The sequence below is a fragment of the Bipolaris maydis genome (genome assembly GCF_028858645.1).
Source record: "Bipolaris maydis strain C4 unplaced genomic scaffold PSV08scaffold_13, whole genome shotgun sequence".
NCBI classification, from domain to species: Eukaryota; Fungi; Ascomycota; class Dothideomycetes; order Pleosporales; family Pleosporaceae; genus Bipolaris; species Bipolaris maydis.
Genome location: NW_027093869.1, coordinates 1290345 through 1316139, shown reverse-complemented (window position 1 = coordinate 1316139; position 25795 = coordinate 1290345). Strand labels below are relative to the sequence as shown.

At 49.1% G+C, this 25795-nt stretch overlaps 11 protein-coding genes across 11 annotated transcripts; 7 read left to right on the top strand and 4 right to left on the bottom strand.

Moving 5' to 3' along the window:
- Positions 1-1041: 1041 nt before the first annotated feature.
- PSV08DRAFT_373789 (uncharacterized protein) lies at positions 1042-2424 on the bottom strand (the record flags this gene model as incomplete). The annotated part of the gene is made up of 2 exons (XM_066093271.1): positions 1042-2038; positions 2381-2424. The coding sequence occupies 2 exons, from the start codon at positions 2422-2424 to the stop codon at positions 1042-1044; spliced, it is 1041 nt and encodes a 346-aa protein (XP_065948524.1).
- A 9-nt stretch (positions 2425-2433) lies between these two features.
- On the top strand, positions 2434-3806 carry PSV08DRAFT_373788 (uncharacterized protein; the record flags this gene model as incomplete). Its single annotated transcript, XM_066093270.1, has 3 exons — positions 2434-2472; positions 2754-3550; positions 3719-3806. 3 exons carry the CDS (start codon positions 2434-2436, stop codon positions 3804-3806), a joined length of 924 nt encoding a protein of 307 aa, XP_065948523.1.
- Positions 3807-4800: 994 nt separating this feature from the next.
- PSV08DRAFT_186818 (uncharacterized protein) lies at positions 4801-5739 on the top strand (the record flags this gene model as incomplete). Its single annotated transcript, XM_066091941.1, has 3 exons — positions 4801-4884; positions 4931-4999; positions 5068-5739. 3 exons carry the CDS (start codon positions 4801-4803, stop codon positions 5737-5739), a joined length of 825 nt encoding a protein of 274 aa, XP_065948522.1.
- Positions 5740-8291: 2552 nt separating this feature from the next.
- PSV08DRAFT_373786 (uncharacterized protein) lies at positions 8292-8919 on the top strand (the record flags this gene model as incomplete). Its single annotated transcript, XM_066093269.1, has 2 exons — positions 8292-8746; positions 8808-8919. 2 exons carry the CDS (start codon positions 8292-8294, stop codon positions 8917-8919), a joined length of 567 nt encoding a protein of 188 aa, XP_065948521.1.
- Positions 8920-10469: 1550 nt separating this feature from the next.
- Positions 10470-11408, bottom strand: PSV08DRAFT_13576 (uncharacterized protein). Its single transcript, XM_066091823.1, has 2 exons — positions 11108-11408; positions 10470-11053 (listed from the first exon to the last, which is right to left on the bottom strand). The coding sequence occupies exons 1-2, from the start codon at positions 11251-11253 to the stop codon at positions 10606-10608; spliced, it is 594 nt and encodes a 197-aa protein (XP_065948520.1). The 5' UTR covers positions 11254-11408; the 3' UTR covers positions 10470-10605.
- Positions 11409-11942: 534 nt separating this feature from the next.
- Positions 11943-13638, top strand: PSV08DRAFT_373785 (cytochrome P450; the record flags this gene model as incomplete). Its single annotated transcript, XM_066093268.1, has 7 exons — positions 11943-12045; positions 12112-12289; positions 12323-12340; positions 12426-12702; positions 12745-13201; positions 13245-13273; positions 13408-13638. 7 exons carry the CDS (start codon positions 11943-11945, stop codon positions 13636-13638), a joined length of 1293 nt encoding a protein of 430 aa, XP_065948519.1.
- A 787-nt stretch (positions 13639-14425) lies between these two features.
- On the top strand, positions 14426-14929 carry PSV08DRAFT_250833 (uncharacterized protein; the record flags this gene model as incomplete). The annotated part of the gene is made up of 2 exons (XM_066092423.1): positions 14426-14501; positions 14550-14929. 2 exons carry the CDS (start codon positions 14426-14428, stop codon positions 14927-14929), a joined length of 456 nt encoding a protein of 151 aa, XP_065948518.1.
- A 275-nt stretch (positions 14930-15204) lies between these two features.
- PSV08DRAFT_186348 (uncharacterized protein) lies at positions 15205-16467 on the bottom strand (the record flags this gene model as incomplete). The annotated part of the gene is made up of 1 exon (XM_066091914.1): positions 15205-16467. One exon carries the CDS (start codon positions 16465-16467, stop codon positions 15205-15207), a length of 1263 nt encoding a protein of 420 aa, XP_065948517.1.
- Positions 16468-17701: 1234 nt separating this feature from the next.
- On the top strand, positions 17702-18393 carry PSV08DRAFT_186806 (uncharacterized protein; the record flags this gene model as incomplete). Its single annotated transcript, XM_066091940.1, has 2 exons — positions 17702-17787; positions 17847-18393. The coding sequence occupies 2 exons, from the start codon at positions 17702-17704 to the stop codon at positions 18391-18393; spliced, it is 633 nt and encodes a 210-aa protein (XP_065948516.1).
- Positions 18391-19263, bottom strand: PSV08DRAFT_365162 (uncharacterized protein). Its single transcript, XM_066093087.1, has 3 exons — positions 19097-19263; positions 18702-19031; positions 18391-18651 (listed from the first exon to the last, which is right to left on the bottom strand). The coding sequence occupies exons 1-3, from the start codon at positions 19234-19236 to the stop codon at positions 18633-18635; spliced, it is 489 nt and encodes a 162-aa protein (XP_065948515.1). The 5' UTR covers positions 19237-19263; the 3' UTR covers positions 18391-18632.
- Positions 19264-23523: 4260 nt separating this feature from the next.
- Positions 23524-25409, top strand: PSV08DRAFT_411915 (uncharacterized protein; the record flags this gene model as incomplete). Its single annotated transcript, XM_066093915.1, has 2 exons — positions 23524-24531; positions 24594-25409. The coding sequence occupies 2 exons, from the start codon at positions 23524-23526 to the stop codon at positions 25278-25280; spliced, it is 1695 nt and encodes a 564-aa protein (XP_065948514.1). The 3' UTR covers positions 25281-25409.
- Positions 25410-25795: the final 386 nt, after the last annotated feature.

Genomic DNA, 25795 nt, shown 5'->3' with positions numbered 1-25795 from the left:
CGCCGGATGTCCAAAGTTTCCTCGGCATAGAATGGTTGCTGATGTAGACCGGTTTTGTTATATGTACTAACTAGTCGACAGATATAACTGGAACACATCGAAGCGAATACATGGGAGCCGGTTCGCGGTTTTATGATTGGATTGGAAATCATCATGATACTCTCAGAGAAATCGTTAAGAGCATTATACGTCAGCACATATTGAATGAGCCAAGAAATAGTCAGCAGCTGTGCAAGTACTACAATTGAATTCAAGGTGACAAGATAACCCTACCCCTCAACCCAAGCAACAAAACGTGAAGAAAGTAGCTCTTTCAAACAAATAGGAAATACTTTGGAATAGGGCTACTTGATAGCCTCTCTGAATTCATAATCAGCTATGCGGTCTCATGTTAGTGGATGTTGTCAGCGCTTTTGAATTTTCGATATGGCCACGGCATCTGAGTGAAGATTAGAATAGCGTTCTGGTTGCAGATCATTACCACTCAGTTAAAGAGAACTCAAGAGGATGTAGGCTGAGGATGACTGAACAGTGCTTGGAGTGTCACACGTGTACGGAATATGGCACAAACAAGCTGTGAAGTACCAGCAATCCCTGTGTGTGGACTTGTTAGGTGCTAATACACCAGGCATGTGCGCCCAAGCCCTCAATTGTTCAAAGATTAAGCAAACCTATTGTAGAGGGATCGATCAATAGAGGACGCATGTGGTGTTGTTCTAGCGTCCCCTCAAACGAATGAATACTGGGCTGACAAGGTGTGCATCACTCTAAAATCACACAGGCAGAATGTGAAAACGGGACCTATTGGACGTGGCGTGATTATTAAATATTGCTCGTTACCCTAAGCCTCGAAAGGGCATAAACGTGAATCAAGGTGCAGCCAATCGCTCTATGCTGTTGTTGTGTCTGGACTGTTGTGTCTGGACTGATGTGCTCCACCCACCTAGTTTCCGTACAAGGGAACTGTGATGATGTGAGATCTAGTCATATGTGATCTAGTTTCTTCAGTCATGCGAGTGCCTTCCAGATGCTGTGTATGGCCTAGGCAATCGTGATAGTCAAGCCCAAGGTACTGTGATTGGCTACGTCGAGTAAAAAGCGTATGTTCGGCACTTGCGTGAGCTCCATCCTTACGCGCGAACCTGATTGAACACCAAAAGGAGGTGTTCTCAAGTATGCAGTCAGCCGGCGCTCAGAACTGTCGTCGCCTGAAAACTGCTCCTGGGGAGTTGCTTCCAGAGATTGTATACCCGCAGCTGTGAGTGACCATTTCCTCAATCGACAACGTCCCGTGCAGAAGGAAAACAGCTGACTCAGCGTCGAAATAAGACCTAGTGATCTGAGTAAAGTGTTGTGCGCGTCACTGCAAAGCTTTCGTTTGTTACATGTCGTTATCGATGTTGGTTTGGGAGAGACACGGGGTAGTGAGATGAGCAGCGGACTTGCTCTCATCATCCGCAACCAATCCATCGGTGTCAGTCTCACTTCCTTCGAAAGACGGTCGCAGAAAGAGGGCACATACACCCATAAACCAACTGTACGATCCGGGACATCGTCAACCTTATACCATGACCCCTTGATAAGATTATTGGACAGTTTCATTGGCACACTGGAACTCATGACAAAGTCTCCCTTCGCATCAGTGTCCAAAAGAGCGCGAATGTGGCCCAGTCGATATTTGTCACCGTAAGATCGTACGAGGCTGGTATGTCTTGTAGTGCTGAATTCGATTAGTGAGTCGAGCCTCGCTGTCGGCGTGAATACAGGAAATGTGCCCAACATGTAGATTGTGAGCCTTCTGTTCCCGTAAGAATTCAGATAGTGTTCTGTCGCGTGCAATTGCTGTTTGAGTGCACAAGCGCCGTCTCCGAATAATGTTAGTTTCATTCCCTCTTGTGAAAGCTCTTCGACAGTAGGCACATCCCACACCAAATCCCAGAGCGACTTAAGATATTTTTCTTTCTCTTTCACAGTCAAGACGCACAAGTGTAAATTCATCAACTTTGCAGCATCAAACGCCGACAAATTGTCCAAGATTCTTCTCCGAATCGGCGGAGATGGAGAAGATATCCAGGTGATACAAGTCTCTTCTTCCCATCACTTTTGAAAAAATCCTCTTGTCGACGAGTAGTTACCGGTAAACTTTTGGCCATATAGTTCTTGCCTGGATAGGAGCATCTCGAAGGACGCAAATAACAGAAGAATTCAGTTGACCAATGAGTGTCGGCAGCCTGGGCACCTCTGTCGAACTTTCTGAATAGGGAATGGAGTGCTTACATCGAGGCTAGAATATCTGCTGAAACTGAGCGAGCACTTGGCGTGGGATATCATGTGTCGGACTTTGTAATCCTGTGCTAAGTGCATACATGCTCCAGCATACTCTGGGTTCCTCATGCCAGGTGTACCCCCTGACGAAGGTGTCATCAAAAAACAATGAATCGCTGGTGGACGGGGAATGCGAGGGAATCAACGGTACAGGGATTCAGTGGGGCTGGCGTCCAATTCAATTGCTGCCATGCAAAAAGGTAGGCGTCATTTGGGTAATCACATTGCCGTTTCTACTTATGGTCATCATGAACGAGAGATTCGGGGCTCATGCCAAGCTTTGGTAAAGCTTACTGTAAATGGTGATGCGGTTATCGCTTACTGGCTGCAAGCTTTATCCCGCACTCGTCGCGTACTTTCTGCAAGCATACGCAAATCTATTGTTCGCACAAGCCCAGTCATCGCAGATGCTAGTACATTCAGCGAAGCACCATCGAAGGTCATGGGGAAACGTCCTTCGAGCAGCCCGTAAAATAATAAGTACTCGGGATCATGGCAGCCAATGTCTTGCCCAGGAACACAATGGTGGCTCCAGCCAGCCCTCGGAAGTGGACGGGTTGATACAGATCTCACTAAAAGAAGCCATAGCTTGGGTCCAGCCGAACGTCACTATGGACGCGCTCGTTCAATCGACGATGAGGGTAGGGCTGATCCCGACAGTTGTCGCTAGCTCGAAGAACACGACTGTTTTGGAAGCTTTCGCCACTGAGACTTGTGGATCCTCATCTTTTCGCTATGGGACATTCAGCTGCGCTGTTTTGTCTGTCAAAGTCGTTGTTCGTGATGTACAGGAGTTGACAATAAAGCTCAATGGTGATACTATAGACCAGCACTTCGGAAATTATAGTGTGTCACACAGGCTTGACTCAATCACGCTCTTTGAAATCGCGCTCATCCCAGCGGGAAATTATGTTGAGATGACATACTGGCCCGTCCGTGACATATGGGGTGCAACCCTCCGGATGATGCCAAAAACGCGTCAATCTCTAATTGTCGATAGACCAGCGGTGGATGAGTTTACAGATTTGCTGGACGTCCTCATTTTTGAATCAACGTTTGGTGTTGTTGTTACCGGGCGATTTATGCCCACCACAGATAATCTCTGCAGCCCCTTTGGTCAGAACACTCCATTCGTGCAACATGCCGAGTCCATACGTTCGAGCAAGCTTCAGCACTCAGGTGAAAGCTATGTCGAGACGGTCCCACTTATGGATTACATTTTTCGGTATGATGGCTGCAAAAATATTTCAATCACCCAAGATGAAGTTCGTATGGGGCAAAACGTAGTTGTGCCTGCTGAATCTTTAGAAAACCACATTAAAGACACCTATTGGAAGCATTCCAATTGTCCAATCAGCATAATTCAAGCACAGCCACATGATACATTTGGTAGGCGAAGATTTGGCGGGTGGGCTGCGCTAGATGGCGACTTTTGGCACATCCAAGCGTTTGAACCCACAAGAGAAGAAGAGAGCCATTGAGGCTACTTAGAGCATGCTAGAGCACATAGAATAGTTAGAAAATCTTCTACATCAAAATATCGTCTTCACGCGTGCGAACAAAGCTATGCATGAACAAGAACTTGTAATTGAGGTCGTCACGTTCTAGTGGCATTGTCAATGGTTCTGTTGAGGCTATGGATCAAAGCGTAGAATGAAATCCACGGATACAAGCGTAGCACAATCACCCATCAAAGTCCAGAGACAGAGCGAGACGCAGTAACGTGTCGATCTCGTTGTTATCCCAGACTCCAGCCTTCTTCAACTCACCCTACTACAAAACGAACTCATTGGGTTAGAGAGTGCTGTTCCTTGAAACAGCCACTATGAACAAGACCAAGCTGTCGACGGCGGTGGTGGACTTGGCAGTGGCAATAGCACTGGCCTTGCTTGCCCGGCCGTGCCGTCTGTCAGCATCCGAAGCCATGCCTGTAGTTCTGATCAAAAGTTTCTTTTTTTGAAATACGCCGCACCCTGTCAGTCATGCCCTAATGATATGGCCTGACATCCCGTACAGCAAGGTAGGCAAGACGTTTCTAATGCCTCTTAATTGTTAGGTCGTCGTCATAAATACATCATATGAAGAGATAGAAGGAGCGCCAGGAATCAGAGGCAGTATCGGTCCATGCCACTCCTCCCAACTGTCCGGGGACAGAGCAGAGTGCAGGAAAGGGATACCTCGTAGTGGTGGAACATCAGCCAGCCCCCATAGTCACGCCATCCTCAGCCCCATTACATGGATGTGTGATTTCTTGCTCTGCTGTTGGCCAGGCCTGATCCGGCCGCCCACGGCAGCAACAGGGCAGGGAAGATGAAATCAAGGGGGTGGCATTGCAGCCAAGATAGAGGCGGCAGGAGTCAGTTGGCGACACTGGTGCCTGCGTTGTGTCTAGGGGCAGAGGAGGGTATAAAAAGGGCCCGTATGTCCTGCCAGCCTCTCTTCAACCATCACACCTTGATACATCACTTTTCCAATATGAATTCTCGACTACCCTTATCAGAGCTGCCAAAATCATCAGGGGTGACGCGCCGATCCGGACGCTGTCTCAGTTCTCGACAAGTATGGAAGATATCTGGACACAAACCAGTGCTGACCACCTCCCAAGTGGGATTTAGGCGATCAACGAGGACCGGACACAAACAAAGTCATAGTGATCCCAGACAGCCAAGAAGAGGTCAGTGGCCACCATATGAAGGTGCTTGTAAAGTTGCATCTTTTTTCCTATAACTAATATTTCACAAGATCAATTACACACAGCACCGAAAGCATTCTTCCGACGTTTACTCGGTCGAAGACTGTAATATCATCCAAACCGCTAATAGTAGGGACAAAAGGTTGAAGGAACGATCAATGTTTCTTGGATCACAGCAGGAAAACATGCTTTTACAGGATACTGTTAGTCTTTCGCCAAGATCATATCGTAACTCACTGACGAGACCACAGAGGTTCGATGGATGTACGCCCCATAAGGAAGCGAAACCCCAATCCGGGCTGTTTTTTTATTTAAAAAGTGAATTGGAAGGATCTCGAAGGGTTGGAAGAAATCGGGAGCAAGAAAACCTAACTCTCAAGCGAAAACTCAATAAGAAAAGGCAGGCGTGTTTTGATTACCAAAAAAAGAGCGAAGAACTCGAAAAGGAGAACGACGAACTAAGAAAGGAGAAAATCAAGGATCAAAAGGAAATCACGGAGCTCATCAAAGAGCTTATTGAACTGAGAAAGAAGAACAAAAAACTCGAACAGGTTCGGGATGAATGTAAGAAGTTGTACCTAAAGGGTGACAGGAAGAACGTAGAACTCGAGAAGTTATACCTTAAAGAACATCAAGAGGCACAGGATAGCTACTTAGAGGGAGTTTGTTTTGGCTATAGAGTCGCATCGAGCGAACATTCAATGATGTCGGGAGATAGTTGATGTCAGTAAATAAAACCCTAACCATATCCGGTCTATCTATAGGAGACTCTGGCTACAAGTAAGACTTATACAAAATCTTGTTTTTATGGCACAATGCTCTGTTTATTATTCGTTGTTACTGCTGTTCAAGTTTCGCAACTCATCCAGCCATGCTTTGCGGCCTGCATTCTGTCGATAGTCTTCGTCTCTCACTCACAGGAGCCGTAGAGCAGTCAATACTAGAAGATTTCAGCAAGCTACGAAGACAACACACGACAGATGTCCAGATTCTCATAACTGCCAGGGTTGCCCCCAACCAGTATGGCATAGGATCATGTACCCAACTACACACGACATAATGCAGTTACCTCCCCGGACTTTACAACAAATTTGGCTTAAGCTGTATCGTATTCCTTGGGTAAACGGTTCAATGAATACGGAACACTTTTACGTGGCGAAGCCGAGCCACCGTCTTGATTAGGGGCCTTGTCGTGTCTGCAGAAATGAGAGGGTCACAAAGCAGACATCGAAAACACCGCGGAATCAAGGAACGTGGCATGGCTCACGGTTTTACACAGACCAGGAAATCTCAGCATTCTAGGTGCAGCTGCTAAGCGTACATTTAGAGATAATATTTCACCCAGGTTCAGATTGACAGCTCGTTTTTTGTGCATCGGGTGAGCATTGTAAGCGGCCTTTACAACGAGGCGTCCTGTTGTTGGCTTTTCATACTTCTTTTTGAAATTTTCCCGTTTACACACATTATCTCAACAATCTGCCAGCAAGGTCTGCTTATTCGCTTCCTGCTAAGCGTCAGCAACTAGCATCATCTGAACCATATCATTCAACTTCTATCCAGGTGCAAGTGTCTTCGCTGCTGGCAGAATTGAAGCCGCATTCTTCAGTCACGGTACTGTAAGTGTGAACATTTCATGCTCTGCTGTTTGCAGCAGGTGCTTTGTGACGTATCTCTAACCTCACAAGAACACGAGTCTTGTCAGCTTTGCGCTGGCCTTACAGAGTTCTCTCAATAGTCCTATCATCTTCGCGAACAATATGAACTACAGTCAGGAGAAAGACCGCTGCTTGCTCTGTGAAAAGCATCGATCCGGTAACGCCTCAAAGGAACTAGGTTGGAGTTCGCAGATTTGCAAGAGACCGAAATGTGCTGAAAGCAAACGCCTACTCAAACGCCTACTGCAGAAGGTCTCGGAGTCAGATGGAAATACAAGCACCCTAGCTTTTAAGGTTTATCACTACCACTACTTCAGCCAACGTGGCGAGGCTGAACTGGATCGAACGCCTGCCTATCACTTCGAGCTCCATGCAGAATCGCTTCCAAAGAATGACGGGTTACCGCCCGATTATGGAACACCTGCCCATGTCGGAGAACGTACTAAATTTCATGGTGATATTAGTTTGCAACACTTTGCGAGAGGTACATGACAAGCTTCAATGAGGGTGTTATGGCGCAGTGGGGTTGGTTTATAGCTTATGCACAGGAACTGATTAAGTACAAGAACCATCTCCACTAGACAGACAGACAGCGTTGTTTTGAGTGTGATGAGATTAGGCGTCATAGAGCATGGCGATATGAATTGCATGCTATGGTAAGAACCAAGCTGATCTCTTGGAATTTATAAGCTCTCAACAATAAATGAATGAATCAATGAATGAATAAATAAATAAATAAATAAATGCATGAATGGATGGACGCAACCGCAGCGGTGGGTTTCTATTAAAAAAAATGAAAAGAGACAAAGTTAGCTGAAGGGCCGTGTATCGCCTAGGTAATACAGTCTTTATCTCAGTCGTATTTCACTATCTGAAGACCACTTTAGTGGCTTTTCTCCTGATTTTCTATGTTCTTTGATCCTGCGCAGGCCTCTGATCATATATCACGTTCCCTCATCGTAGCCATGTCGAAGAAGTAATGCCAGAATAGCATTTGGAGTTCTTCAGGGCCATCAGTTTGCTGAATACTTGCTTGCAGATGACACCCGGATCCAAAACGACTCGGTGCTGATGGGGGTATGGGAATGTTGTTGAAGCTTGATAAGTCCGCTGCTGACGGCCGCAGATGCAGTAGAAAGCAACTGCAACAAGGCGTTCCATGTGACCTTGCAGACGCTATGTCGCCGATCTGACTTACGCCTAGCCTGCCTAGCATGAGACGTCGCGCTGGGAAAGAACTTTACGAGATGACGAAGACGGGTAAGTACGCGGCAGACACGAAAGATCCACATGGCACAAAGCAAAGGACAAAATTGCACATGAGGTATGTCAGAAAGGTAGCGCCCCCATCGGCTTACGGATGATAGCCGAAAGTCTCTTTTGGACAGGGCACGGTCATTCCTTGAATGAACTTACGCTTACAGACCGTTGCTTGAGAGTACCAACCTACAATCCGTGAAGCTACTGTTTCAACTATATTCAAAGGACACCCTAGTGGGTGTTGTAGTCGTAGCCCAATCCCGTTTGTGGCCGTGCGAATACCAAAGAGTGTATGAATTCATAGCCACCGGTCCTCTCACCAGCGTATGCACGCATCCCTCCTCAGCTACCAGCCCAGCATGTCCCATCGCCTTACCGAGCCTGGCCAACTGCCCATTCTTGTTGATTATATTGCTGAAAGAACCAAGGTTGCACTACACACATGTACTCTTGTGTCCGGCGTGGAAGAAACGCGTCTTCCTTCTATTGACGATTTCATATTGTACGTCGTTGCGCGATCTTACACCACAGCTCCAGAACTCATCATGTGTATCGTGTATCTCTCACGGTTCCAGGAACGTTTGCCTCCCACTGGCGTCACAATGCGACCGTCTACTCCTCATCGGGTTTTCCTAGCTGCCTTGATATTGGCGCACAAGGTTTACAACGACGACAGTGTGAATAATACTTGCTGGGCGGATTGCAGTGCTGTTCCTGAATGGGGTTTCGCCGGCTTCTCAATCGTGGAGGTGAATTTGATCGAGAGGCGATTTTTGGCATTTCTCAACTGGAACGTACACATCAGTGCCGACTTGTACGACCTAGTCAGCGAGGCAGTTTACAGCACATGCTTCAATTCGCCGAAGTCGATAGAGACGGAGCCGTGCTGGGCTTGCAGTTGTTGTGTCTGCATCAATTGGTGGACAAGCTCCGTACAGGGACTATGGCACTGCTTTGCTTGCCTCACACCGAGCTGTGACGAAGTAGGGATGCAAAAGAAATCATTCTTCATGAAAGCATAGCACATGCTGCAACGGCCTGCTACCAACCAATCCCCACACTGCCCGAGGAAGTGGCATCGCTCGGTCACGACACGCTAGGGAACAGCAAGGGAAGTCCGACGACTAACTTCCATCAACTATTGTAGGCATACATTCCGGTGGCCAAAATTCCATTCCTTCCATGGCTTGGCGCAATGGGCAGGGCTCTAGAATGCGCGTGATATTTCTCTTGCAAATGCATTGCTGTCTCTGCGAAGCACGTCATAGAGGATTGCTGCACTAAACTGAATGGATCGCCGGCTATTTGCAAGGGCAGTACAAGTTCATCGCTGACGTCTTTTTTTGTTGAAGGCCGTGCATACTACGACCGCAGCGCTGGAAAGCACAAGTAGACCGGGGGGGAAGAATGCTGGCACCTCTAAATCGGCAGCATGGGGCCTCTACGGTTACTCTATCGTAGACCCGCCGATGTCTGACTTGAACTGTTGATCTAGCTGCATCGCTATATTCTATAAGAATACATTATCCTGTGCCTCAAACTTAGATGCACCTGAACACTCATGTTGCTAGCCCTTTTGTGATAAAATGTAACTGTCTCACGCTGTTGCCACTTCCTCCGCGCCGCACAACAGGGATGGACGTGCCCACCTCGCTAGCCTAATTGGACGTTAGCCAATGTGGGCTCACCCATGTGCCGAAGTTGTGTGCGCTTCACTACGGAGCATGTTGGAGGTCGCCATTGTTAAATGTGTGAAACGTTAAAGGTGAAGGAAAGACTTGTGGGGTGGCTGGTACCCAGCCACCTAATATTTTCACCTATATATACTCGCGCTCCAACTACCTTAGTTAGCCAATGAATCCATTATCTAACAGCCATCATTTAGCCGCGCAAGTAAGGATTTCCGCCTCTATGGTCGCGCAAGGCCGTGGGATCCGAGCGCCAAGGCATGGGGAACAGATGGCGCCAGGCATACTTGTGGATTATGTCCAGGGTAAGAAGAGATGCTAGCGAGTCATGTATGGGGAGAGCTTATGCACGCCCCTTGTGGGGCGTAAGCACTTTCCTTCACGGTTGCAGCTTTCCGCTTGTGCATGTGGCTGCAGAAGTGTCGCGAAAGTCTTGATACCATTCACTGATTGGTCTGAGCGTCTGGAAGAACACCGGCGCGGCTGTCAGAAACTAGTAACACCAATGGTAGCAACTGCCACTAATGAGCGAGATGGGTTTAGCATCGAATTAAAGATCATCACATCGTTTGCTGCTGACAGGATGGATGCTGCAAATGAGCAGCCGCAGCCGCAGCCGCCACGCTAGCGCGTGCAAAGTTTGGCCCCTGAACCGTTGTAGCGCAAACTGCAAGGATCTGCATGGAGACGCTGCTGGACGTTGTCATTGTTTGGACCTGCCCACCTGAACAACCGGGCATCAGCATGCACAGCTAGGACGGGCAACGGTGGGTATGATATATCTACATTCTGCACGGGTAACCTTCGCCACGGGACACGAGTGCGATCTCGGCGCATGAGCGCTAGAGCCTGCTTGGATTATTTCTTTGCTACCTTTGCCCACAAGATGTCAACCTTCGCTTATAATTTTTTGCCTTGTCCGTCCCAAGCACCGGGCACCATGCACTTCTATCTCTATACTAAAAACATTCTTTACACCATTTGCTTAGATAGACGTATTGCTAGTGCGGTGCGAACATCTAGACAGCAAAACTGTGGACTGATGACTGAAATCTCCCTTGTTAACAATGGGCGCAGCCTGTGGCCGCTCGATGTGGCTTGGCATGCTGTAGTAATCAGGTCTCCGATGGTGACTGCCAGGAGCGGCCTGCCCGCGCTGTGTCTCCGCCCCATGTGCTTCAGAGTAGGAATACCTCCATGTGGATACCGATGCGCCCGACTTGAGTGCGGGAAGGAGTTGTCTTTGCGGTTCTCTGTACCCCTCGACAGTGTTGTGGTGCGGGGCCTTTGGGACTATGTTCGCATGATAAGATTCGAGGGGTAGCAAAGTTGGACGCTGAGAGGGACTGGGCGTCTCGGTCGAGTTTTGTTTTTCAGGAAGTGACCTCTTCGCATCTTCCACAATCTTCTTCATGTTCTCATCCATAATCTCCCTATCAAGAATCAGCTCAATCTTGGGAAGGCTGAACTTATTCGAAGAAACGTACGGCTTTATACATAACACATGAATTGACACCCATTTGCCGTTCTCCACGAATTGGATCAGTTGCGGGTATTTCGGGTCCTGGAAATACGCCCTACCATCGAGTCGAGAGTGTCGAACGTATTCAAAGTTTACTGGTACCCCGTTCATCTTGATAGTATGTCAGTTGTTCTCGTCAAACAGGTAGCAGGCTGTCGGATGGTCAAATAAGGCATCTCCATAACGAGTTCTGGCTCTGCTGGGTCCTGTGGCACAGTTCTTGGATTCGTTGATGAGCCCGATGTGGCACGTTGACCATGGCGACGACCGGCAGTTTGCGACATTCACTAGGGGGGTGAACGGCTCCGTAAGCAACTTGGAAGGTCGCTCGACCTTGTCGTGCTAGGCGGTCAAAGCGTCGATTGCGGCACAGCCATGTATCGTAAGACCTGCTTTCCGTCTGCCCCATAAGCAGCTTACAGGCGCTAATAAACAGGGCGGGTGAGGCAGGTCTGTCGTCCCACAACGCTCAAGCGAGCCTAAGCCTATTATGAACCTGCTTGGACAGGGTGAGTCGGCATTCATGCCCGCGCCGTAATTCTAGCAGCTCATCTGTATTGCCATGCCGAAGACACTGCGGTGCAGCCAAAGCGCTGAACAGCCGCGGCAACGCCAGCGCTGCAGATGGACTTTAGCTGCTCCCAGCGACCGGGACGACAGGATGCCAAGACGAAAAGACAGCGTCATGCAGAAGGAAACTTTCTATTCGGAAGTGTATGTTAAGTAGCTCATTGTATGAATTATTGTGTCATTTGGCCGCTGCGCTCTTGCGTGGGTATTCTTGCATGCACGGAAATACTATGTGGGTTGTTTATCTAGCGACGGCAACCAGCATCTTGTTCGGCACCTGGTATCGTTGTTCGCGCAACGCCGCCAACGGCTTGCCAGAAGGCCCGCAGGGCTGTCCTTTACTAGACACGCGCTTTTTTTATCCCACTGGCCGTGTCGAAACATCTAACGACAGTGTAGGCTGTTTCACCTTACTAAGAACATATCCTGAATGGACACTTCACAGATGGGCCCAAGAATACGGGTCGCTTTACTCTTTTACGATCGGCAACCAGCGCTTTTTGGTGGTGTCGGATCCCGACACTGCCAAATCTCTCTTTCTCAGCAAGGCATATATCTGCTCGGATCGCAAAGAAACGTTCATCAAGAGCCAGAAAATTCTTTAGGGCAGGGGCATCACGTCCACTTCGTATGGAAACATATAGTAGGCCCCATATGCCCATATGCACTGCGCAAATTCACAACCGCCGTCTGATGCTAAATTCAATTCTCAGGCGTAAGCATCGCAAGATAGCGACAATCTCTCTTGATCAGCAAGACATCAACCGGCAAATTCGCGTCCTCGACTTACAAACAACTAGCACAATCCGGGCGCTGTACAAGGACAGTGCAGATGGCAAGCGTATAAATCCCCAAACTCACGTCAGTCGCTGCTCTATTAACTGCATAAGTGCAATCACATGTGGCTCTCTTGGGATTTTTGATGCGCATTCACAAGTCCTAGACCTCTCACGCGAGTTCATGAACATGACTAGCCCGATGTATAATCTAGTTGACTTCCTGCCTGCACGGCTACAGAGAAGCCTGCCGTAGGAAACGAAGCGACGTGGGAATGAACTGCACGGCGCACTCATGGATACCTACTGTCGCCAACTCGAGCGCGTTCAACGCGATATAGAGAACGATGTGCATGCTGGGGATTGCTTAGTCAAGACCATGATCACTAGGAAGGAAAAAGATCAGTTGGATGATCTGGATATGACCATGCTAGCCTCTGCGTTCATGTTGGATGGCATAAATACGACTGGGTCAATCATACAGTGGTTTAGTGCACCGATTCCCTCTTACCTGCACGTACAGCGCTGGGCTCATGAAGAACTCGACCGCGTCGTCGGCCGTGACCGCCTTCCTAATCTGGGAGACGAGGCCAGTTTACCCTATTGTCGGGCCATTGTCAAAGAGGTGGAGCGCTGCCACAATCCGTTTTGGCTGGGCATTCCGCAGGCGGCGAGCAAGGTCATGTTTGTAATGATAAGCTTATTCCGACCGGGTGAATCTAATACTGAACACATGGACCATGCATCACGATCCAGCAAGATGGTCTGACCCTCTGAACTTCCATGTAGGCCATCCCTACCATTATGAGATCCTAATTGTGCAGCTAACGACATCGGCCAGCCTGACTGTTACCTCGACGAAAATTTTTCTTCTGTCCATTCTGCAAGACTAGATGATCCGCGTCTGCGCGACCACTAGACCTTTGGCGTTGGTCGGCGCATCTGTCCCGGGATACTCGTTGCCCAGCGTGAGATATGGCTCGCCGTAACAAAGCTGCTGTGGGCGTTTTACCTAGCACAAGTGCCAGGCCAGCTTATCGACCTGAAAGAGTATGATGGTAGGAGTGGAAGGAGCCCCATCCCATTTGAGATTCTGCTCCCGGCTAGGTTCGAAGGTGTTGACGACGTGATGGCTGAAGCCCAGGCGTAGTTAACTAGGTAGTGTAATCATGTTTCTGCCACACCGATATACAAGCTGTAAAGAAGCAGCAAGATATTTGCCCTGTAGAAAAGATGTGAATGTGATTAAGAGCTAGCGCTCAAAAAGATACTAGAAACAATAGTTTCCATGTTTTGTTCTCGCATGTAATTACAAATTCAAACTCGAAGCATTCACAACGGTTCCAGCCAGGGCTTGAGCACGAGCCACTTTGTCAGACGTATTGGACTCGGCTACATAAACCAAGCGCTACGAAGCTCTACTACATGTGAGCATGTGCCACTGGGGCGTTTAATGCCATAGGTATCTCAATCGCTCAGGATATTACCGCTTGTGTGCCAATAATGTAATTTATGACGCTATATGCTCAAAGGCATACTCGCAGGGAACTATAGCATTCCGAGATTTGAGGGCCATGAGCAGCTTACATCGGCCCCAGTTTTCACGTCCCTCGGAAACCGCTGTGGAAACGCCGCTACTCTTGATTTGCTTACAGAATGGGGCAACTGTATGACCTGTTGTCTCGCGTTAACTTATCCACAAGCTTGTTGACAACTGGATGTAAATGAGAAGGCGATTGCCAGATGCAAAAGCACGACCTGAGTATCTATGAACGCCTCAACTTTGTGCCATGGTATATACTACATGCTGACCATCATACAAAGAAAATTCTAATCACAGTCACGCTAAAAGGTAGTGGTAGAAAAACTGCCATGGAACTAAGGGCGACATCTTTTGAGCAAATGTGTCCTAGCCGTCTTGAAATTCATATTTTGCCATGAGACCTAAGCTATCCGCAGAGGCACGTGCCCAGCGCCGTAAAATACAAAATCGTGTCTCTCAACAAAAAAGACGTAAGTTGCGGTACCAATAGAAACGATGCAATGCTCACGCTGTTGTAGGTGAACGTGAAAAGAAGTGCAAAACGCAGGCCCGGTCTCGTGGCACACAACCTGTTCCTACGGGGCGACGTACAACGCACGATGAGTCAAATCTAGTGGTGCCTGGACATCAGTGCCAGGACAAATTACCGCTCGCAGATGAAAGCGACTACCTGGTACCAATGCAAAGCCATGAGAGCTTTGTTGCACAACTGTATTCAAATGAGTGGTTAAGCCACCCGCGGAGCCCAATGATGCCAGAATACACAAGTCCTTTCGAGGAGGGCTACGCGCTGATGCATGGAGGGCCTGCTTGGGAATGCATGAAGTCGGCGGGTACGCAGAAGGATGGGGGCACGCAAAGCATGCAGGCAATATCCAATGTTAACAGGGGTGCTTAGTTACAAAATATCCGCCCTCTCTGCCATGAAAATAGCAAAGCCTTACATATGCAAGCAAAGCGTCTAGGGGTGGGGTTGCATGCCGGTACAACTGGGCCATTGGTGAAAAACACGCGATAGCGACGTTGAACAATTTTGCGTCGTAAGATATACAAAGTGGATTGATTATGATAAGGCTTAACATAAGGGTGATAGGCTGCTTTGCCTTGAATCCAGCTCTACCTTCCGTCACTGCTCACACCACCCAATACTACAATATATATGATTTAAAATAGTCAGGGTGACTGAGACACGCAGCCAATAGCGCAGAGTACATAAGAAGGGGAACGCATCCTTTGAGAAACCCTACGGTTGTGAGTTGCTTTACTGTTGTCTTGTAACGAGGACTTACGTGAGTGAGATGGTACCGACAGCCACAACGCAATGCCGAGAAAGCACAGCGCAATACCGATTCGACCACTCTGAGGGTCTATATCGTGGCCGGCAAGCATGAACAATGGCCTGATGAAAAAAAGCGTCTGCAGTGACGACTGACAAAGACTTGCCCAAGGCCAATACATGTCCCCACGGTAGGAAACGCTGATATCCGCAAGGTGGTCCACGACAGTCACCGCGAGAGGGAGAATGGCGAACTGTACTACAGAGCCAGTGTCTTGTTCTGCCGTCCATGCCGCACTTTCCATCTGTTTCCATACTCTGTGCACCAGATGAGCGGCGAATAGCTTCAGCGCCACCAAGCAGACTAGCAGTACTAACCACTCACTGTCACTGTGAGTGTTGTACCTCTTGCTCACTATGTCTCGATATTTTTCAGCGTGCCAGTACCAAAAGTAGCAAGTGAAACCGATGGATAGGAGAAGGAGGACAGGAACTCCCCGAGATAGCCACGGGCTGTCCCCTGCCGCAGCCATTAGCCCTGGTAGCGAGTCAAGCTTAATTCCATGAGTGGAAAGCACTATCAAAGCCCCACTCCGTAGGAAAACCTTGGACACATCCATCAGACGATTGGAGTATGGCTGCATCCCGGGTCCTCCGGTGTGTAGGTTGTGAAGGGCGAGACAAAGCGCGCCTGCTGCCAAAGGCTTGGCATAAACACATCCAACCAGGAATGTGTTGGCTGTTGTAGCCGAGTTCCCCGTGAGCATCAGCCTGGTAAGCTCAAACTCAGCAAGCGGGCCGGTAACGAAAGGCATTTGTGATACAATGATTGCCAGCGTCCGATTTGATACCGCTAGACGCATGAGATGATGCGTAACGATCAAAATGGAGTCGATTACTACGGCAAGCTGGACCATTCCTAACAAAATAGAGAGAAGGGTGTCTGCATGGTCTTGTCTCAACCACTCAATAACCATGCCGACAATCACGAGATAACAGAGAAGAATTCGGTGCATAGTTGATATCTCCTCAAGCATATCCTCCAAAGCCCACAAAACGTGTTGTCCAAGCTGTTCGAGCCGATGGGTCATCGTACGAGTTGGGGGAGGCGACTCATATCGGAATCGGGATCGTGATCGGCTTTGAAATTGGGTAGACATGGTTGGATCTTGTAGTGGTATGAATGGAATATTTGAATGATGTGACCCAATGCAACGCGCGACACAGCGTGGTAAAAGTGCTTAGGCGAAGGGTAACACACGAAGAAGACGAGCCTTATAATAAGGCTACTGCACAGTGTCAAAAGTTTACAAGGTCGGATGATTTTGGGTCGGTCAGCGTGCTTCTACAAAGCTGACAGTTTTCGGGGTAGTAAACTATCTAGTCGCCATTTCCCAGTGGACCGCTTCCGCTCACATAGCATGCTGACACGTGCGTGGAGATGGACATGAAAGACACGATGTGAGCTTCAAGCATCAGCATAGCAGAGATTCACGAACCGCAGGGTTGACAGCGCCCTGTCGAACAGTCGCTTGATGTCGCCTCTCTGTAGTACCCTAGCACATGGCCAAAAATATTTCGCATCAGAGCTCTTTGTGGCCTCTGTGCGGTGCTATGCAACATTTGGTCACTTTCAGGATATATACTGTCCACGCTGTAGATGCATGGGATCCTATGCACCTTCTGTAACAATCTTATACCAAAGGCTCTACCGTTGGTAGTTCATTAATTTGAGTAATTAGATACACTGAACTATTCGGAAGAATGCGGCCAAACCATGCACGGAAGTCATGTATACGTCATCGAAACGACAAGGCACAGACTGCAGCCGAAAAATCATCAATGCAGGGTAAACAATTTTCTTGGGGCTGCTCTTGTGAAGCAGTGCCGAACAGGGAAGACACGGCCGTACGAACGTTCGGTGAATTATGAGTCCGGCAGTGAAGCGCTTGTATCCGGCATGCACTGTCGCTGGCTCTTTGTGACGAACGGAACCTGCGGAGACTGTTGCCAGTGTCTGTGCTTATCCTACTTACTAGCGTCGTCCAAACCAGCGGGACGTTAAGATCCACTATGGGCATACCAAGCATCAAGACCCACTATACTTAGGATCCACACCGTGGTCGCGGCTCAACCTGATTATGCTTACGGCTCAGCATGTTCTCGTGCATCATATTTCTGACCATATCATGACCCACCGCGGTGATTCTAGGGACCCACTTCACTTGAGCATTCCTAGAGTGCGATTCGCAGTGCAATACTGATACAGAATGCTTACGTTTAGAATGATGATAGCCTCGGATTTTCACCTCACATCTAGTCTACTCTGCGAGGTTGTGGCATTTATCACATGCGTCAACGTCGCACTACGATGGGCTACTCAACATCCTACTGATGGCGAACCGGAAGTACAAAACCGTATCCCAAGCTAAAGAAGCACGTAGAAAGTGCAATAGAATAGCACAGCAAAAATATAGAGAGTATGTTCTTAGTGTAACGCTACTAAGTATGGCTCAAGAGCCTTCTGACTTTAACGCAGGAAGCTAAGGATGCAGAGACTGGCTCCCCATGCTTCGCCTTCAGGCAGCACGATGAGGGAAAATGTGGAAGAAGAAGTGTCGAATGCAGTCGGACCTCTAGAGGCAAGCGTAGAAGAAGCCGTGGCCGAGGATGTTCAAGACGAGAGCAGAGAACCAGATTCAATCAGTCTAACACCTACTCCGTTGGAGCGCGTGGCTGGTATCGACCACGCTATTGAGGAGCTCCTAGTCAGTGTCGAAGACGCATCCGTTCGGCAATCTTTAAAAGATCCGATTGCGCACGTCGAACTTAAGCTCAAAGGTCTCGTCGACCGGGTGCACCAACCACGGCAAACTGCTACGGAACAAGGTGCATCTATTGAGCCAAGCATCCATTATAATCCGCATCAGTCGGCCAGAGACTTTATCAAAGCGCATAATATGCGGGCGGATGTGATTAGCTCACTCAGTGCGCAGGTGTATAGGTACCGTGCCCAGCACATAATTCAAGCAGAAATCAAGCATCTCAGTGCACAAGTGGAGAGAGCCATGGGACAGGTAATCTGAACTCTGTAATAAATCGAATTTGCCTTTATAGATGTTGCCTAACCAGCGGTTTAATAATCATTATGTTTTATGCCCTATGTGCATCACCTGCCCGCTCGCTGAGGCTGACGTATAGAAACCTTTTCTGTGTGTTATCACTATCACAGTGACCAGTAGCGACAGAGCCATGCGCGACATTGGATTTTCATGCCAATGACTGTGACTTTTGTAACCATGTATAAGATATACATATGATGCTTCTAGTAAAAGTCGTTCTCCCTGATCGGAATTCAGTGGACTAAATGCCAGTCTAAGCGACGTGAACGTACCATTCCTGTTCTGATTGAGTAAAAGGGGGATAGGGTGCAGAATTCTGAGGTGGAAAAAGCATACGAGACCTATCTGGGTGATATGGGCCGCGATAGAGGGGTCTGTTTCTTGGTGGTGGTTCCATTCCGTGCTTTCTTGCATTCTCCTGTGACCTCTTTGACCGCTCTAACTCTTCTCTTCTTCTTAAATCTTGCTGAATTGTCTGCAGCTTTTCGTTTACTTCCTTGATCTCCTTTCTGGATTCAATAATCAGTTGTACGAGTTGCTTCAGCAACATCATAAATGATTCGTCTGTGCTCGCATTTGGCGCGTCATTCCTCGGCGGATTGCTGAAAAAGAGTTAGCTACTATCCCTGAATCTGTATTTTAAATTGACGACAGATGCGCTGCTTACCCTGATGGATGTGCTGTGCCATTATGGTTGGCGCCCATAGGGGAGACCTGTGGATCAATACCGGTATTGCTATCCATAAATGCGTTGTCAGAATAAGGACCCAAGATGGCGGCATAGGGGTCAGACTGGTATTGCTCCATGGTGGTATCTGACAACAGCGAAGACGATGACTGAACAGCATGGAAGCTGGATATTTGTGCTGTCACCCTTGTCGCGTCGGCTGTGCCGTCGCACCATATCGGGCGCCTTTCTCTGCACCGGGAATATTAGGGCGCAATGTGGGTACGACGGCACGCTCAATAGTGGATCTCCATACAACAAAGGGGAGGGTCTAGAAGAGAGGGGACATGCAATGTGCATTACAGTCATCTATATCACTAACCTTTAAGGATGACACATGGAGAAAGGCGCTGGAGCAGGCTCCTTACAAGAATGCTGAGCTATTGCATCTATGAACGGAGCGTCAGCTTCACGTTCACAATGTGCTCGGCGGTAATGAGAGCATGGCTTTACTGGTGGCAGTGGGGGTGGATACGCATCGGCAAACAGTCTGGGGTTTTTTGTTGACTCGGAAAACATACCACCACAGGAGTATCCGTTTTTTAGCAGGCGCTGCAGTTTGCCCACTACAAGCAACGAGGTTTTCACGTATACTCAGGAGGAGCAGAGCCAAAGCCCCGCACAGGCTCTCCGGACCGCTGCTTCCGGGATTTCTACCACCTAATGCAGGTCGTGCCTACGTGGGCAGCCTGCGTGGGATTAATCCTTGGGTTCAGATAAACACTACGTGACATGTCCACTCACAGTACCTTGTTGTGTAGACCCACGTCCCTGCACATGCCCGCATGCATAGACGGTCACGTGGACAGCGTCGATCAGGGAGATTGTGTCATGGGCGTTTGCCGCGCACAGGAGCTGGGTAGTAGTAATCTGCCAAACGCCCTGCTTGCGCGAAGTCAACGTCGGCCACATTAGTCCGGTATAGCGATGGGCTCATCACTGTTGACTGAGTACTCCGCACAGCACTCCTTATGTCAGACCCTGCTCGTAATTAGAGCGAGTCTATCGATTAGGCATTTCGGCTTCTCGGCTTTTCGGCTTTTCGTTCAAGGCAGTTGTAGACTATGACGAAAGCTCCTTTGCACCATCCGGGGTCGCCGTCGCATCGTTTTCTGCATCTTTGCGGCACAGTTTCGCACGATCGAGCGTTGATACTGCACTCGAGCCGATCTGGCTCGGTTGTGTGCAGTCCGTGTGCTAGGTGTCGCGCAACCATCGTGTCGGTACCGAGGAAATTCCCTAACAGAAAAATATCCTGCAAACGGGCGGAGTAAATTTTGCATGGGGTCTTGGCAACTCTACCCCTCAGGGACAAGCGGGCAGCCTCTACTGCACCTCGAGGTCCGGGGGCACATCGCCTCGGCAGTTCCGGGGCCGCGCGCTAGTCCCGCCACTGACATGCCATGAAAATAAGATGAAATATGGGCCTGGCATGTGGCGATGTCTTCACACTTGCCTGTCCTGGACCAAATGGCAGAGTAGACGCGCTAATACGCCGAGGTTGTCCCTTTCAGCCCCGTGCATGCTTCGTATTACCTTCATAACTGATAACCATCACTGTCATCAGGATGCTGCGCCGCATGCTTGCAGTTCCTGCACAAACCCCAATACCAGGCTAGGTGCTTCCGTGAGTCGCTAACCGCAAAGCAACAGAAGCGGAGAGAGTCATAATGCTGAGGCGGATAGGAATCACCGAAGCGCGCAAACAGCCCATTTGACCATCACTTAGGCCGACCCCTTGTTCTAGACGTGAGGAAGGACGTCTTCTGAGACCCTTGTAACGTGCGGGATCAGTAAGCTGGGCACCCCACCAAACTTCACCCAACGCTCTCCACAACCAGCACAATGCCGCGACAACAACGTTCTATACAGACTTCTCGTGAATGTAGAATAAGTCTTGCTATCGCGTCTTACCGTAACAATCTAAAACAATCTATCCGCGCTCTTGCAAAAGCGTATGATGTGCCGCAATCAACACTATATACTCGCGTTCATAGTACTTAACCACGACTAGAGCTACGGTCTGTTAACCGTAAGCTATCGCTTATTGAAGAGCAGTCTCTCGTATAGTGGATCCTAGACCTTGATCAACGTGGTTTTCCACCCTATATTATTGACGTACGACGGATGGCAGACGCGTTACTCGCCGCGCGTGGCCAAGATCCACCTTCTACACCCGTAGGCAAGAAATGGGTGTCGCGCTTTATCTAGAGCCAGCCAGAGCTTCAGACAAAGTGGAGTAGAAGGCTTAATAGCTAGCGCGCCCAGTACGAAGATCCTGCTATAATCATAGCGTGGTTTAAGCTAGTAGAGGAGACGCGCTAGACGTACGGCGTGCTAGACCAGGATATCTACAACTTTGACGAGACTGGGTTCGCGATGGGCGTCGCTAGCACGTCAAAAGTCGTGGCTAGCTCTGATAGAGTTGGTAGGGCAGTCGTCGTACAGCCAGGCAATCGTGAGTGGGTTACAGCGATCGAGTGCGTTAACGCGTCTGGCTGGTCTCTACCACCGTTCATGATACTGTCTGGCAAGGTCCACCAGAGTAGCTGGTATCGCAACCTCCCACTAGACTGGACTATCGCCGTCTCAGACAATGGATGGACGACTGATCAGCTTGGTGTAGAGTGGGTAAAGCACTTTAACCAGCGTACAGCGGCTCGTACAGCTAGAGTCTATCAGCTTCTTATTCTTAACGGCCATAGTAGCCACGCAACGCCAGAGTTCGACCAGTACTGTACAGAGAACAAGATTATCACTCTCTGTATGCCACCCCACACCTCTCACCTCCTCTAGCCACTAGACGTGAGCTGCTACTCTCCTCTTAAGCGCGCGTACGGACGCGAGGTTGAGGAGCTCGCCCGCCATGGGGTCTACCACGTTGACAAGATAGACTTCCTTGCGGCCTACACACGGATCCGGCAGACAGTTTTCACGCAGCAGAATATCCAGGCAGGCTTTCTAGCGACAGGCCTTGTCCCTCCTTATCCAGATCGCGTTCTATCGTCGCTCACAGTAGCTAGAACACCATCTCCACCACAGACAACTACAGATAATAACGCCACAGCGCAGGCAGCAACGCAGACAGAGACACCACATACAGTAGTAGAGCTTCAGCAGCAGGTACGCTATCTCCAAGAGCGACTACGCCGGCAGCCAGAGAGTCCAACGAGTATTGCAATACGCCAGCTCGCGAAAAGCGCTCAGCTTGCAATGCAATCAGCAACAATACTTGCAGAGGAGAATAAGAAGCTACGTGCAGAAGTCCAGCGTCAGCGACAAAAGCAAGATCAACAGCGTCAATATATTGCTTCTAGTGGGGTACTCCAGGTACAGCAGGCTCAGCAGCTTATTGCAGAGGCAGAAAAGGTGGTAATAGAGGCTAGCCAGAGCCATGGTGGTGAGCGACGTTAGCGCGCGCCGCCGACGTGTACGAAGTGCCATATTCAAGGACACACTCGCACTTCATGTAGAGCTGTATAATAAACTATATCTCTTATTTTTATCTATATCTATTGCGTTGTTGTGGCTCAATTGCGCAGAACCTCGCGTGAAGTTTGGTGGGGTGCCCAGCTTACTGATCTGCCCAGCTTACTGATCCCGCACGTTAGTGTCATCTACCCGTCTTTGTCATCTGCTAGATTTGGGGTTGTCCCTTAACATTCGCGACTGAACATTTCTCCACAGGCGCTTCCCACTAGCAATGCGCTTTCAGACCAGCCGTGCCATTCTTTGCATAACATACATCTCTTCGGCTTTTAGCAGCCGATTCATAGCCAAATCTTTGCAAACTAGCCCAGCGAGAAGCAAATATTACATCCCGAAAAGGATAAAGTACGCGACATGCGCAGAAGGAATGCCTACAAGGCAAAACAGGTGTCATCTTTATGCAAAAACCATGGTTCGTGCAAGCGATTTATGCCGACTGCTGATCATCTATTCTTACAGCTTCCTAAAGACCTCTACGACTTTGCGCGAAAAAGGTTTGAGGTGTTCAGATGCGTCGTCTCGTCGGCTGCTCATGTCTCTTTACTCCGCACGGATACGATGCTCACGCCGCATCAACAACATCCAAGGGGACAATGCCTGGTTTGGGGTGTCATCACCAGTATAAGTTCCAGGTGGCATATACTAATGGATGACGCGCTGTGCGGCACGGTCGATCGACGCGCTTCTCTGGTAAGCTATGCGCATCCTGCTTCCAGGCTGCAGGTTGCCTCCATCATCTGTAAGCGACATGGGCCTGGGCGAGAATTACGCATGGCTGTCATCTATCATCAAATAGCTGATGCATGCAGAGATGATTGCAGGCACAGGGCCAGCTATATGAGCGTGTTGTCATTCCTGGCGAAGCACGCAAGCTCATAATGCACCTTACCATGATCAAATCGGCTGCCCTGCTTGCTTTTAGCGCTCTGTGGGGTCGTAGTGAAGCCCAGTCTGGTGATGCATCTGCAGCGTCCATCATGGAGCAGTATTGCTTTCCCAAGTCAGGGGCTCCTTTTTCTACAAACAGTCTGCAGCCCTCTGTCACGATGATGTACGGCAGCATGACACTCACTACTGCTCCCCTGACCTTGACCATGTGCGCAATGGAATCACCTACAGGCATTCCTGGTGGATCTGCAAACTCGGTGACCATATCACGTCTCACAGACGCATCGCCTCTTCCGGACGAGACGGGCACTGGCACAGGTAGCGCTTCCGGATCCATTAGTTCTGCTCTCACCCTAAGCGTGAGCGTCTCTGGCTCTACTGTCACCACGGCGAGTGATGGAACGCAGGCTATGGGCTCCATACTAGAGACCAGCACTTCCGCCACCACCACAGTTTCAAATTCGGCTGTAGACAGCAGTGATGGCTCGCTTGTGAGCTCCCGACAGCCTACTGTGAGCCCAAGTGGAAATGGCATAATTAGCAACGATCAATCCGTCACAAGTCTTAGTGCAAGTGATGGTAGTCAACTCGTCAGCGGTGCTGCCTCTTCCGCTAGCATCGGAGGATCTGGTGCTCCTATTGCCACAGTCGCTACGAGTAATCCCCCTGAAGTGAGCAGCCTCGTAGAGCTCTCGCCCGGCGGCAACACACCCACTCCGACAGGTCTCGGAAGCCTACCTACTTTTCTAGCGAGTACACAGGCCTCTGCTTCTGCCGGACTCTACAGACCTACAGGATCACTGTTAGGAGTGGGCGCCAGCCAGCAGAATGGCACAATCAGCTTGCCTCCACTATCTATTGACGCGCTTAAACTGGCGCTTTTCCTGAAGAATCTGGGTGTTTGGACGTTCAATGAGAGTAGGATAGCGGAACTGAGTTCACTGACCGCGAGACAGGAACGAGAGGGCCTGGCCAGTCTAGTGGCAGACATTGCTGTGGTAAGTCACTTTGCCTATTCCTTTCGCTACAGGATCCCTGCTGACGTGTACACCCCAAACAGCAAGAACAGACGCAGTTGAAGACGCTACGAATGCTGCTTCTCCAGTCTGGAAACATAGACGTGCCATCCTGCCAATACGACTTGCCCAAAAACATAACTGAGCTCAGCTTCCTCATGGTTACACTAAAATCCATCAACCTCGGCGTATTCATGTCTATGGCTGAGGCAGCGGAGCGACCAGTCGCCATTTTGCTATCGAGTATTGCGAGTGTAGAAGCGAAGCATATAGCGCTCCTCAGTGACCACACACACCACAATGCGAGTGCACAGTCTTTCGATACGCCGGCGACTCCAGCCTGGGCCTACAACATCGCGCTGCAGTATTCCCAGCCAGGCTCTTGCAGCGTACAGCTGCCGCTACCTATATTGCCGAAGCTCACGATTAACAATCATACATTTGCTCATGTCCAGCCCGGTGCCAAAGTCAGTGTAGAGTGGGGTGCCGCTGCTGGGTATGCCCTTGATCAAGTAGGGAGGCGAGCATTCGTAGCTTGGGTAAATCAGGTCGCCCAGCCTATATTCACTCCACTGGACTTGTTGAACGAGGGGGTTGGTGATACTATGGTACCAGATAGCTTATCAGGCACCGCCTTTGCAGTCCTGACAGCGCAGGAAGGACTGACTAGCATTGCGGATCTGACAGCGGCTACACTGGCAGGTCCACTTGTGGTCAACTCCCAGCCTTAGGATCATATATGCGCTTTCGCCATTTCTAGCCCAATCGGGTGTACATGATGCTTGCGTTGTTGTTTATTAATATTCTAGTTAGGTAACTAGTGCTTTTCTGAAGAAACTACTAATTTGATAACTGATTGTCTGAAACTTTTCTTCTACATATGACCGTCACGCAGCACCCATAATTTTTCTTCCCATATGAAGCTGGAGGAATATCCGGTATTACAAAGATAGTAGGTGTTGTTGTCGTAACGCTGCCCAAAAAGGTGACTAACCAATTGGCTAAAAAGTTTAATGACTAACTTTAGTTAGTTAACTAACTCGTGAATTAAATATACATAATATTGACGTGAGAGCATAACATCCGCTAAATGTTATTGGACGTTGAAGAGCTGCTTCCTGTTCAATTGGAGGACGTATGAGTCATTCCACGAAATATTCCAGGAACTAGCATTGATGTGGCTAGAAACGTAATATGAATAAACAATTCTAAAGTTACACACATAGATCCGAAACCCCAAGATCTA